The following is a 14,320-nucleotide window of genomic DNA, read 5'->3' on the forward strand; positions in this document are numbered from 1 at the left end:
GAAACTGCTAGAGAATCAATAAAGAATCTCTTTATCGAAATGTAAATGAGTGCTGTGAATCTAACACAGATAGAGACATAAACAAGTATCAATATATTTTGAATAGACTGGAAATATGTGTGTCTCCTTGTTTATATCGACATTGTTGTGTGCATTTATTTCTTTATAGCCATGGAGATGAGTGTATCTTGGGGGTTTTTTTTTTTCATATTTCCTTATATTTCATTCCACTATTTCTCCTGTTTATGTCTCTGCTTCCAATCCAATCCTTTGTGGCACCTCTGGCATTCCATATATACATATATTGCCAAGGTTGGTGGAGTTAAAGCCATGGTTTACCAAGTGAATCAGATGAACACCATTAGGTCATGGTGAAACGTGTTACTGTATTTCAAATACCGCACGCCACCGTTCAAGTCTAACAACTGCGCTGTTGATACAAGCGCCACAGTGCCCCCCTGTGGAGGGAAGTAACAGCTCCAGCGGATTTCTCACCTGCATTTTGTTTACCACCTCACATTTCCAGTTTGTCATTCTTCATTCGTGAAGGACCTAAAAACTCGTTCATTTAGGTCAAACCATTTAATCATACACAACAGCGTGTGTAAATTAATTGCAGCTTGTATCTCATTATGGAATTGAATGGACCTAGTCATTTCTCGCTTAATTAAGGGTGTGATGACACGTGTCGTATATTTACATTAAAAGGAGAGGTATATTCATCAGTTGTAGACAGAATAGTTTGATAGAAAGTACATTTTAAACCTAGTAGTTAGACGAGAGTGTTCAGAGACGGCTGTGCTGTCCCTTGCAAGACATAGAGTTTGGACGGCACGAATATAATATTACACTCACTTAGTATTTAATTTTTTTTGTAACTTTATCAATGCTCATCTCATTCAATAATCCATTTAGCTGTAATCCATGGCTTTTTCCATACAAATTGTGATCCACTCGTGGACAGGTTTCTGGCCAAACTCATTTTGTGTTATACAATGGAAAGGTAAATAAAAATAACTTCATGGCTCTGTGGCTCTTTTTTTTTTTACATCAGCATAATGCGTTATTCATTGTTTCAGTGTGTATTTTTGAGACGGAGCACGAATCATCTGAGGCATGAATGTACAGACACAAATAAATCCAAGGTCCTTCGTGGTCAACTTTCACACGCAAGTGCAGCCCATTAATATTACAGACTGTTTGGCCAAATCCTCCAGAAATTAGCATCAGGGCTGGCAGACAAAAAATCTGTTGCAGGGATACTCAGTTATAGCCATTTCAATAGATGGTTACCATATGAAATATGAGTCTAGAGCACTTCTTTAGAGGAACCCTTGAGGATGATTATACTATTATACAATGTCAGGGTACTAGTTTTGGTCATCAGCCAAGTTATGATGCAAGAAAGTGTCATAGTGGTTTTCGGTCTTGAGCATTTACACTAGTAAATTAGTGCTAGTACTAGTACAAACCTTTTCAAAATAAAATTAGCATTCTGAAATACAGTATTGAGGCCTATGAAATGATGACGCTGTGGTTTGTCTTTTGTGCACATTGTTACAAACTAGTTTTTGCAAAAGCTGAACAAAAGTTTGAGTTTGCTTTGCACACATACTGTATTTAAAAACTAGTAGCACTTATCTTCTCCTCTAGATTGAAAAAAAAAAAAAACAACAATAAAAGTAACAGTAACAGTAATAAACGGTTTGCTCTCCAGACAGTGGGCAGGGTTTCCACTACTCTGAATGTGTTTGAAATTCTTATATTGAAATTCTTATACACATATTTTCAAGACATTAAAGGAACTTTAGTTTAAATAAGGTAATATAAAAACTTTAATATAGCCAACATCGTGATTTATTGTGCTATTGTCAAACTGATGTATAATAGATAATATTTTGTTCGTAAATGTATGTATGGGTCCATCATTTGATTCAGTAATATACCAAATTCATTGAAATTGAAAAATGTGGCTTCTTGTGATATATACACAAGAATATATATATATATATATATATATATATATATATATATATATATATATATATATATATATATATATGCATATGCAGTTTCTAAAAAGTAAATAGGTTCATTACCATACAAATACCATAGACACTTAGATGATATTAATAACTATTGAATCTGCGTCTCCATTTTTGCATGTTTGACATTTAAGTTGCATCAACTTATTGTTTGTCTTTAATTCATAGTATTATGTCATATGAGGCTTTTGAAGGTGTGGGTCCCATAAAATGAACATGTTCTGGACACAACAACATGTTTGCACGCTCAAACATGTTTTCATGTCTGGAGTTATTGTAAGTCCTTTGATGACAAGTTCTATTTTTGACAATCAACAACATCAGTATAAAGATGAAAATACTGCCGCTTGTAACTCGCAGCACGTTGTATTTCTCCCTTGAGAAGTACATGCTAGAACATGCCATTTTAATTAGCTCTTTGAATTTGTACACATGAAAAAAAACAGATGGAATCGTCTTGTGACAATTTTAAGTCTGACCCCCTGAGAATAAACATCTTCTGCACACCTTCTGCGGAGTAGCTGAGAAGCCTCGTTCTAGATTACAAACTTCCGCTGCATCAGATGCCAAAGCTGCGTGTCATAAATGAATAATAGCTGAAAGTCCCTGTTCTCCTAATTAGTGCAAACATTCGTTGTAATTCTACTAATTGTCTTGCTCCGCTGTGTCATTTCAGATGCTCTGGGGTCATGAGGAAGACGGAGTTCATGCACCAGCTGTGCATCTAAAAGCACCTTGATGGCTCATCCGAGGCATCATTAGGCTGTTTTCTTGTTTTTTCTTGCATTTTCAATCCCCACATTGTGACGTCTCTGCAGGGTTTGTTCCACTACGCCCAAGCTCCATAGGGGAATTAGCTTTGTAATTGATTGCGGGAGATTGGTTGTAGGCTCTTAGAAAACTTCAAAGCAATTATTTAAAAAAAAAAAAAAACTTTGCACTATAAGACTTCACACGACACGTGTGACCTGAGGCTTTTCAATTATCACCAATGATGAAATGTTTCGTTAACACAGAAGTACAGCCTGGAGCTTTTTCATTCATTTTAAATCTGTAAGCGGATACTTACTTTTAATGTTTATATTTCAAAAAGGTTTTTGTTTAATAATATGGGATGTATTCAGTCTACACCAGCGACTAGTGGTGGGGGACAGCATACCAATTTTAAGTGTGTTTGTTTCACGGCTGTTGGAGGAAAGCATGAGGAAGACATACAAACTCCACACAGAGTGGACCCAAGTTCACTCTCCAACCTCTTCAACCTTCCACCTCTTCCACCTAACAGACAGTGGCGTCCATTGCAGCTTGTATGAACACATACGTCCTGAATTGTGTGTTGTTGTGCGAAAAATTAATGTGTGATTATAACAATGCAGAAATAAGAGATAAGATAATAAATCCCTAAGGGGTAAATGAAGAAGTTCCCATGGCCAACAAAGGTCCTCTGAGATTGTTTCATTAATTTAGGACTGTTCATTTGCCACAGAAAAAAACATCTCTCAGGACTTGCTATAAAATGCCTTACTCAGACGGCGCACAACAGTTGAGAGGCTTCTTATCATCATTTAGGTTCCCGTGATGAGGGTGTTTTAAACAAATGATGGATCTCTGTGTCACAATCAAAGGGGTTTCCTTCCTTTTGCAGACAGGTTTGGGTGTTTTGGGCAACTCTGTGGTGCTGCTGGCGTACGCCCACATTATTTACAGCGAGCCAAAGCTGGTTCCTGTAGACTGGATCCTGTGTCACCTGGTTTTTGCCAATCTGTTGCTGTTATCGACTCGCTGCATCCCTCAGACCATGACTGTGTTTGGCCTGAAGGATCTCCTGAACGACCCCGGCTGTAAGGTGGTGATCTACACCTACCGCATCGGCAGGGCTTTGTCCGTCTGCATCACCTGCATGCTCAGCATGTTCCAGGCCGTCACCATCGCCCCCACTGGAACCCACCTGTCCAGGGTCAAGCTAGCTCTTCCCTCTCTGGTCTTCCCCACTTTTGCCGGACTTTGGCTATTAAACATGGCCATTTGCATCGCCGCTCCTTTCTTCTCCATGGCACCCCGTAACGGCACCGTCCCCGCCTTCACCCTCAACCTCGGCTTCTGCCACGTGGATTTCAGAGATAACTTGTCGTATGTGATAAACGGGGTGGCAGTTTCAGGAAGGGATTTTGCCTTTGTTGCCCTCATGGTGGGCTCCAGTGCTTACATCCTGGTGCTCCTGCACCGCCACACTCGTCAGGTGAAGGACATCCGTCGCTCACACAGCAGGGGGGCCGAAACACGAGCAGCAAAGACTGTGGTCACTCTAGTCATCCTGTACGTGGTATTCTTTGGGATTGATAACGTGATCTGGATTTACATGCTAACCGTGGCCAAGGTGTCTCCTGTGGTCGCAGACATGAGGGTTTTCTTCTCGTCCTGTTATGCCTCCCTCGGTCCATACTTTATCATCTCCTCCAACAAGAAGGTCAAGGAAAGGATCATGTGCACAGCCAAGCAAGAGAACCCATCTGTGGACACTATAGAAATTCGTGATTTTCACCTTCCCAGACAGTGAATATCATGCTTCACAGCTCATATGAGCCATAACGTAGGTTTCCTGGACCACTTGTCCTGTAAAATATGCTTTAGTATATCCAATAAAATACATATTATACCACATGACACAATACTGTCTCTCAATGTGATTCTTTTCGTCATAAAGAAAAGGAAATACACTTGTGCTACTACTGAAGCGACTCGATTATCATTCAGTGTTGGAGAGCATTTCCCCCACATTTGTTCTTTATTCTGTCATGTTATTAATATACTAGTTGTGTTTTAATGACACTCGTGCCGAAATTTTATGCAGATTTCTTTGCCCAAAACTGACGATTAATGGTGATACTAAAGCGTACGCCAACTAGGTTACTCTTATGTTGGAAGAGATTAGAAAAGTATTGTAACATTTGAAACATTAATCGAAGATTAAGATATACGTACACGCCTCCCTTCATATTCCATTTTGACCACTTTAGCAGGAAGACAATAAAGCATGTTAAGTCTTTGTCCCGTCATCTTGCAGCAACATCCCAAATCCTTTGATCACAGAAAAGTACGGTAATAAGAAGATGCGAATATAAAGACTAGCGTGTCGCAATTTAAACGCTTCAAAACTCACCTCCACAATATTACATTTAATGGTAATCTGTTCAACATAAATATCGAAATAAGTTTATTAGCACCTATTACTAAATATTGCACTAATTTAGGATAATTATTTTTGTTTTGATGATCTTACACCTCAACGACAACGTTTAATGGAACTTCAGTCAGCGCATTGTGAGCGTTGTTTATTGTTGAAAATTATGATTATTAGGCCCGTTCATTGTCTTAAAGGGACCAAGTCAGACCAGTTGGGTCGGCCATTAAGGATCTTTCTACCATAGATTATCAGCCATTGAAATTAAAATGGTTGTAAATACTTAAAAGAGTGAGGATCAGGCTTTTAGTTTCACAGCATTTTATCGACTGGACGATGCGCGGCTGCCGGTGGATTATGCCTGGAAGACAAGACTATGGGAAAAGGCGATGAAGTTGCGACACCCGGAAACTGGGAAGCGGAACTGAACTGTCAAACAAAAGTGAAGTTGGTGGACGTGAGGCGTGGACGTGAAACAAATCTGGACTGAGGGTTTGTTTTAGATTTGCTTTTGGTTTATTATGGCACTTGGAAAATGTTCTTTGCCTTTCGTCATGTCGTAGATTTGAGGTAAAGGGCACTAGTTTGTAGTACTAGTAGATGAAGAAGTCGATGACACAGTATAAACTCAGTCCATGTTTATAAAATGATCACTTAGTTTATTATAGTTTGCGCATAACCACCACTGATTTAACGCAATCACAGGTAAGTTGATCTATCATCTTGTTTCTCAACTTCGTAGTTACCCACAGCCATGTTGTTCTCTCGTTCTTTCCCTGCTTAGTGAAAATATTGGATTCGTGCCCGGTCCATCTCCTTTTGTGCAGTGAAATGAGCTGACCGCTACCAGCAAGCGCTGACAATGGCCACCATATCCTGGTACCAAGAGAAGGTGGGCCAATTCAACAGGCTGCTGGACCAGAAACCTCCTCTATTGTTGTTTACTCTTTTCCTTGAGGCGTATTTTATAGTCCCAAACAAGTACACACACTTATAGTAATACTAATCTTCCATCTATTGCTTGAATATGTGTGACTTGAGCGAGGACGTTACACAGCACAGTCTGTATTTACAAATATCTAAAATATTTGCTTTTTTGTATAGGTGGGGAAATGTGGGGTTGTTGCAAGATAGTGTTTAATAATTTTAAGATGTGTAAAATATGAAGATGAAGTTGAACATCATGTTAGAGACGTGTTTCGTGGTCATTACTGTATGTTCTTTGAGATAGTCTCACTATGTTACTGGTCTAATGGATATTATACACTGTAATAATGTCTTAAAGCCAGCACAAAAGACTACCAGAAGTTTTGCGTTTTTGGCTAGTGGTGCCTTCCATCTGCCACAATTAATAGTATAGAGGTTGACTAAAGTTCTCTGCAGTGTGTCCATTAGTCACGGTTATATATATATAATATTCAATGTATTAAAAACTACATTGGAAATACATTAAAGTAATTTATTTATATATATTTTACAATGACTCAAAAAGTGTATTTATTCACATTAGTATTGTATGTGAGGCCAAAGAAGCCTTTATCTTGAAATAATAAAAATTAAATAAATTAGCCACGATAAACACTTTTTTAAAAAATAGAATATATGTCTTATATATGCCGTTTACCTTGGAGCAGGTTCAACATTGGATGATCTTTGAGTTATGAAATATTTTGTAACTTGTTTCTTTTCTGCAACGTCCTTCCCTTTTACACACATTTGCAATGGTTGCATGTTTTGAAACAATTGATCGCCCTATTTTAGGGTCAAGTTTAAACAAAAACCTTTAACCTTCTTCTCACAAACACCTTTGGTTTAATATGGGCTAAATATCTTTGCCTCAGATTGGTGCTTATGACCAGCAAGTGTGGGAGAAGTCCCTGGAACAGGCGGATCTCAATGTAAGTTGTGTTTTTCTGAGAATGAAATGCGTAAAGTAAAATGTGCATTCACCAAGGGTTTGGACAGCAAGCCACGAAAGACTGGTCACATCAAGCCGGACCTTATTGACGTGGACTTAGTCCGAGGTGAAGGAGAAGTGGGCTTTTTTTGTTGTTGACATTTGAGTTGTGACAACTGAATTCATTCTAATAACAGGCTCCACATTCAGCAAAGCCAAACCACAGAGTCCATGGACGTCACTGACCCGCAAAGGTTTGGTCCGAGTGCTGCTGTTCCCATTCTTCTTCCAGTGGTGGATCCAGGTCACCTCCAAATCTGTCTCTTCATGTATCCTCGTGCTGTACTTCATGCAAGGTCCGTTGCAAGTGTTGAGTGTAACCAGATCCGATTAAGCTTTCAATATAATAATGTCAAAGTCTTATTTTGCGTGAAAATGATACATAAGTGCACACATAATCAAAGTAGTTTCAATTTCAAATAAGTGATTAATGGCTCCCATGTATTCGTGTTGTAGCATTGTTCTTCAGAGAAGAGGTTGTTGCCGTATCACACTTGAACAAACAAACCTCATCAGTGAGCACAAATGACCTCCTGAGAGACTCCTGTGGTTGTTTTTCTCCTCTCAGTGGCTGCTATCATGCTGTACCTGGAGGTCCCGGGGGCTACTTCCAGCGAGGTGTTTGGGCCTATGTGTTTGATGCTCCTGCTCGGCACCGTGCACTGCCAGATTGTGTCGACTGAGTCCAGCCGGTGGCCCTCAGGCAGTCCAGCTGCCAGCAGCCCTGCGCGGAGAAGGAGGTGCTATTCTGATTGTTATGCCGTGCACTCGCCCATATTCCTGTGCAAACATGCCGGTCATAACATTTCTCATTACACAACATAAACCTACACTTCATCAGTCTGTGTTTGTTCTGTGTAATAATTCTGAAGTCATAATTCAGTCGCCGCCAAGGCTCTGGCTCGGTGTACCCTCTCACTGCATGATGTTTAGTTTTTTTTTTAAATCTCCTGCAGGCCGCGAAAAGGCAGAGGGCAGAAAAAAGCAGAGGACAAAAGCGACAGCAGAGAGACAGAGCAGCAGGGGTCGTGGCTGTTTGAAGAAAATGAACTGTTGTACAGAAACGAGGAGAGAAGGGTATGAACTTGACACACCGCGTTACGTTGTGGACACGGGTGAAATACAGATGAGGTCTCCTCAGCGGTCTCTGGGATTGGACGTCATCGTTAGGAGAAAAAAAAAACACAACTTTGTCAAGCCCTTCACTGACCTCTAGTGGTTGTTGAGATTGTTGCACTTCCGCAACTTCCATCCCATTTTCTCTTCTACTCACTCTTTTCAAGTCGGAATACAAGTCAACAATTGGAATATTGCTGTTGCTATGGTTTTATTTGGTGTCTGGTGTTATCTGCCTGTTCAAGTCAAAATGCAACCAAAATTGAAACCTGTAAGATTATGCCGCCATCATTCTTTCATGACTACACCTTTTAAAATATGAATTTTGAGATTATAGTTTTTGAATCTATGAATGTCCTTTAAACCACACATACAATACAATTTAATTGCCCAACTCCAAACACAGAGAGAAGGTGTGTATCAGAGGTTCTGTGACATGAAAAATTATATACTAGAAATGAAGATGTCAAAAATATATTGCTTGAAAGGTACATCAAAATGCCACGTTATCTAATTGAGACAAATTTTGGAATACTGAAAAATGACCATAAAATAAATGACCATATCAATAAATAAATAGAAACATTTTTAAAATAGACAAAAAAAACATATTATATTATTTGCAATGGTTACTTTAAGTTAATATAACGCAGTGTATCCTTATTTTCTCCAAATAACATGCCATAGTAGCTAGGTGTCTGTAGTTTTGTTTTTGGCAAAGAAATAAGCACAATTGTACTGTTTTGTTTTGTTTTTTACAGCATTTTATGTAGGTGGTAACAATAATAATAATACCAATAATGATAATTGTGATAATATAATAATAATAACTTAAAGACTTGAAGTTGTGTGGAAAAACAACTTGGATTTCAGAAAAAAAGCAATTTGCTAACCTGACAGAAACACACCTTAGTTATTTATGTAAACAATATAAATACTGTTAGTATAGGTTAAATGTTACGCTTATTATTGAACACTGAAATTTCAAAAACAGTATTTGACATGATTGATTTTCTCAGCGGACTTCCCTACTGTAACTTTGGTGATCCAGTGATCAAAGTGTCAACTGTTTGTCCTGGCCACTCACTACTGTGTTCACATTGCTATGTTGTCCAAGTGCTGCAGTATAAGTCCGAGCTACTTTTCATTTGGTTGTTGTGGTAAAAAGTATTTTTCAACCTGTGGTTTCAATTATGTGACAGGCCAAAAGAAAGTCTGGCTTTGGTGCGTCAGACGAGCTCTCAAGTGAGGAGGAGGTACGACGACCCCCAGTGGAAGTAATTTCCCCCCAGGAAAACCGCGACTCCCTGCCACTGCGACCCGCCTCAGTCCCTCTGCTTTCTCCCAGGAAGAGAATGATGAAGACGTACTCCCACACCACGGTGAGTCAGAAACTATCACTTTAGCCAGAAAATGAAGGAGAGGATTCATCTGTCTTTGTCTTGTCCTAACAAGGAGCCGTATGACCATCCAGCCAAAGCGAAACCCCGTGAAGTGGAGCGCCTCATGCCAAGCATCGCCTCGCGTGCGGCGTCTGACACTGACGACACCATGTGGGAGGAGCTCTTGCAATGCCCCGACTCTGTTTCCAGCGTGAGCAGCGACAGTGACGGCAAGGGAAGGTTCAACACCAGCATGCCCTTCCCACATGCTCGCACAATGAGCAGTGATGACGAGAGTCTGCAGCAAGGGATCGCAGGAGTAAGACCATTTGTTAGACTATAATTTAAGATAAACAGTGGAATGTAATAAATGATTGTGAATGTGAAACTATGTGTTGAGCTGCTCTGTCTCTCGGCTCACAGTACCAGCTGTCTTGGCTTCATGCATGCCATCCATCCGAGGACAGAGTTAGTGCTATAATATGGGAGCAGGGCGAGTGCAAGAAGGCTGAGATGTCTGTGCTGGAGATAAGTGGGATCATCCTCAACAGGGTACCTGCTCTTCCTTAGAGACTGTTGTGTAGCCACCTCTACTATCGACTCATTTATTTGTTCCCTTTTTTGCCACTTGAAAATCTATGTGCAATGATGGTCATTATTAATTGGATTGAGTTATGCTATTGCTAACTGTTTTCAATGTGTAGTTCCACCTTTTAGAAATGAGAGAGAAAGGTCACAGTTCTTTGTATTTTATCTCTGTTGCTTTTGTTTTGAATTATCAGGTGAAACTGGCCGAACAAGGGATGGGCTACCTGGTGTTTGGTGGTGTGGTGACCACAGTCCTGGCTCTGCTTCCCTTCGCCTTTCGCCTTGCCCAGCACCTGGACATGTCCTGCCTCAGCTCTCTGTCACTCGCAGAGCTCCTGGAGTCAGCAGTGAGACCAGCCAACGCCCGGGCCAACTTGTTTTTTCTCATCACTACAATTCAAAGAGTCTGTCTCACTGGGCTGTTCTTCTTCATGATGTGTGTGGCTGAGAGGACCTACAAACAGGTGAGTGGATCGAGACCATTCTTGCAGAGTGGATTGAAAGTTAAACAATTAAGCTTGAAGTAAATGTCGATTGAGCCTTTTCTTTTCCTTTTTTTCTTTGTTGATGTGATACCTGATTTGAACAGTAGGTGGCAGGAAATTCAAATTCTACACGGTCTGGCGAGTTGCAGCCTTTCGCAAATAGTTTCCGTGTAAATGCAAACCAGATCAGCTGTCATTATGTGATTGTATTGGACTTTATTTTAGTGTACTAGAGACCAAGAACGACACAACCTGTGTTTCAGAAAGGTAGCCATCACAAGTTGTCGACTATTTATTTGTACATTTTTGCCTCCAAACAAATGCATGATCATGTGATACCATGATACGGTGTTTTCTTTTAATAACTAATCCTTCTGATTCTGCGGGATTACTTGAATGTGCCATGAAAGTAAGAAGTCAAAAGATGTATTTTGATTTTGCATTCTGTTTACACTTAGGCTGTTGCCCACCCTGTGTGTGTCTTTGAGTTGAGTGTATTATACATATTATACAAACAATACCACACAATAATCATGCTAATACACCAGCTAACTCAACCTTTTCCGCTTAAACCAAACGAGGAGCTTGACAGCGCCAACATTCCTTCCCTGTTTTTATTGATCTTATCTTGTTCAGTCTGGACGACAGGAAAATGCTTTTGAGTGAATTTAGTAGGTCAGAATGGCAGAGCCCGTAAACAAAGGAGTGAGTGTTCAATAGGGGATGAAGCTGCGCCCTCATAAGTAAACAAATGTGCAAAGCCGCAGACAAGAACACGAGTGACCCTGACTCAAGAGTATCTGGGTGTTTGACTACATTTTGAAGTGGAAATCTGACGACTCTTTTGCACTTTATGTGCTTACGTGTTGTACTGAAGACCGATGTCAAGACCATACCATACAATACAGCGATCAAGACCAAACTGTCCATTTGTCATAGATGCCTTAATTTCTTAATGCAAAAGAAACAGTTGTCATTTTTAGATATAAATTAAGATTGAAATGCTAATATTGGAACAAACTAGTAGTTTGTTCTGTATTCAGTTTGGCCTCCGTCTTAGTCTTTTGGTCTCATAACAGTTATTTCCTGGTACATGTGCGCATATTGATGGAAAATTGATTTATGATACTTGTTATCAATGGCCCTGCAGTTCATGTAATCTTTGTATGCACACCTTACGTTTGTAACTTTAAGCCACTCTAAGCAGGTGTTCTGTTTTATTAGTCAGGCGGTTATGTTCTGTTCTTGGCAGTTAACGACACTCCATGACATTCAGTGGCCGTCTAACTGGACTGAAGAGGTGTGTGTTTTCCCAACAGAGACTCTTGTTTGCAAAATACTTCAGCCACATCACGTCAGCTCGCAAGGCCAAGAAATCTGAGATCCCTCATTTTCGGCTGAAGAAAGTGCAGAACATAAAGATGTGGCTGTCTTTGCGCTCCTTCCTCAGGGTGCGTGCTCTCTCAGTTGATTAGAGGAGTCACACTGACATGTGTTTTAATGAAGCACTTGCTTGTTTGTTGCAGAGAAGAGGGCCCCAGCGCTCCGTTGACGTCATTGTCTCCACCATCTTCCTCCTAGCCCTGTCTATTTCATTCATCATCTGTGCACAGGTCAGTGTCGTCTGGAGGGCAGTGAAGAGGTGCCCCAAATCATCAAATCATGAAACATGGGAGAAAAAAGGGAAACACAGGAAACCTTATATATTTAAAAAGTAGCGCTGAATTAGTTCTAAGTCATTGCTGTTTTTTAGCTGCACCAAACGTAATTACAATTAGGGAAAAAAAAAGTCTTCAGCTGACTCCATTGAGTGGATGATGTTGGAGCTGGAGCTTATCAACTTTCTCCCAACGTTTGGCCTTAGCTTTTGCACAGTCACAAAACATTCCTGGACTCCCTGACAAATTGGGAGCTGGTACTGTGGGGCTCCTCTCTCATCCTGTTCCTGTTACGACTTGCCACGCTGGGCTCTGAGACCAACTGCAAATACAGCAACTCCTCAGTGCTGCTCACTGAACAGGTGAGATTCTCCGCCACTTTTCTCTGTTTTATTTACCAACCATTGTACCACGTTCTGCTTCAGATCAACTTGTATCTCAAGATGGAGAAAAAGCCAAACAAGAAAGAGGAACTCAGCATTGTCAACAATGTTTTGAAACTTGCAACAAAACTGATGAAGGTCAGAGTCATGTGTGTTTGTTAGAAGTCTGTTACTTCCTAAAAATGTTTCATTTACTTTCAAACAGGAACTCGATACTCCATTCCGGCTTCTGGGCTTGACCGTTAACCCTCTGATCTACAACATCACCAGAGTGGTCATCCTGTCTGCTGTGTCTGCAGTGGTCAGTGACCTGCTGGGTTTCAACATCAGAGTGAGTCTGCCCTTTAGCACCTGAATTGATTCTCCTTTACAGGAATACTAAAATATGAAGGTGCTCATTTCTCCGCAAGATTTCAATTTTAGTTACTGAATTTGAAAAAAAATGTATTCAATTATATATTTTTTCACCAAATTCTATGCTGTAATTTCCCCCATTTTCAATGAACCTCCTCCTTTCTACTCAGAATATATTAGAATTAGTTCTTTATTGTCCATAATACTCCCTGAATACTCCTCTGAAAGGTTGAATTTTATATTTCTTAATTAGATTGCTCGCTGATGATGAAGACTTCATGACCTAATCCTGGCTTTTGATGTCTTAGTTTTTTCACTTGAAAGTGGAAATTGATCTGGCTCATCCCAATCAGTACCTTCATGTATAAGCATGGTCCTCATCAATTCGACATTACTGCCTGATTCCATCTTAAGCTTATCAATATGCAAATACAAAATTCAGATGGCGTTGATATGAAAGACACACAATTTGGCATTTGACAAATGTTACTGACTATTTGAACTGATTATTTAAATTCTTTTTTTTTTTTTTTTTTTTTTATTCCTCAGCTCTGGAAAATCAAGTCTTAATGTGATCACAAGAGAACACTACAACGCTGGTAACACTGGAGAGTCTTCACCATAAGTGCAAATCTACTGACAGCATGTTCATCACCTGTGCTTTTCCAAGTCAAACCTGTCTGTGTGCCTTCATCGCCGGTTCCCTGGGGAGCCTGAGATGCTCCGACTGCTGCTCATGTCTGTGCCCAGCTCACAGTTTCCACTCACCCTGCCACTAACCCGCGTGACCTGTGAATGTTCCTCAGCATGTGATTCAAAATAGGAACCAGTTGAAGCTGCAGCCGCTTTGAGAACAACTAACGTGTGAAACTGATGTAGTGTTTAGCTCATTTGACGATGCATTTACAACTGGATTTAGTACATAGGACTGAAGCTGAATTTGGGATCTTTTTTATGAAAAGGAAACACTGTTTGCTAGAGGCTTTATTTATTTTCGGGTGGTGTTATTAACTTCTACCACTGTTATCTAAATGGGGGACCATTGTTTCATAATGTATATTGCTAGCTGAGATGTTTGGTAGCAAATAAAGTGTTTTTGTTTTGTTTGTTTTCACGTGTGTCTCATTTTGCACTACATGAAGTTGAGCTCTGTTTTCAATTTTGTTAACCT

General features: G+C 40.1%; 2 protein-coding genes across 2 annotated transcripts; both read left to right on the top strand.

Annotated features, from left to right (window-relative positions):
- Window positions 1-3,642: 3,642 nt before the first annotated feature.
- On the top strand, window positions 3,643-4,602 carry LOC128761186 (olfactory receptor class A-like protein 1). Its single transcript, XM_053869217.1, has one exon. It carries the CDS (start codon window positions 3,643-3,645, stop codon window positions 4,600-4,602), a length of 960 nt encoding a protein of 319 aa, XP_053725192.1.
- Window positions 4,603-5,186: 584 nt separating this feature from the next.
- Window positions 5,187-14,258, top strand: phtf1 (putative homeodomain transcription factor 1). The gene is made up of 17 exons (XM_053869080.1): window positions 5,187-5,931; window positions 6,011-6,118; window positions 7,068-7,124; window positions 7,181-7,250; window positions 7,321-7,479; window positions 7,752-7,923; window positions 8,140-8,260; window positions 9,502-9,681; window positions 9,755-10,000; window positions 10,105-10,233; window positions 10,464-10,733; window positions 12,074-12,205; window positions 12,281-12,367; window positions 12,619-12,774; window positions 12,838-12,933; window positions 13,001-13,126; window positions 13,699-14,258. Exons 2-17 carry the CDS (start codon window positions 6,089-6,091, stop codon window positions 13,717-13,719), a joined length of 2,052 nt encoding a protein of 683 aa, XP_053725055.1. The 5' UTR covers window positions 5,187-5,931; window positions 6,011-6,088; the 3' UTR covers window positions 13,720-14,258.
- Window positions 14,259-14,320: the final 62 nt, after the last annotated feature.

This window comes from Synchiropus splendidus, chromosome 6 (assembly GCF_027744825.2).
Source record: "Synchiropus splendidus isolate RoL2022-P1 chromosome 6, RoL_Sspl_1.0, whole genome shotgun sequence".
NCBI classification, from domain to species: Eukaryota; Metazoa; Chordata; class Actinopteri; order Syngnathiformes; family Callionymidae; genus Synchiropus; species Synchiropus splendidus.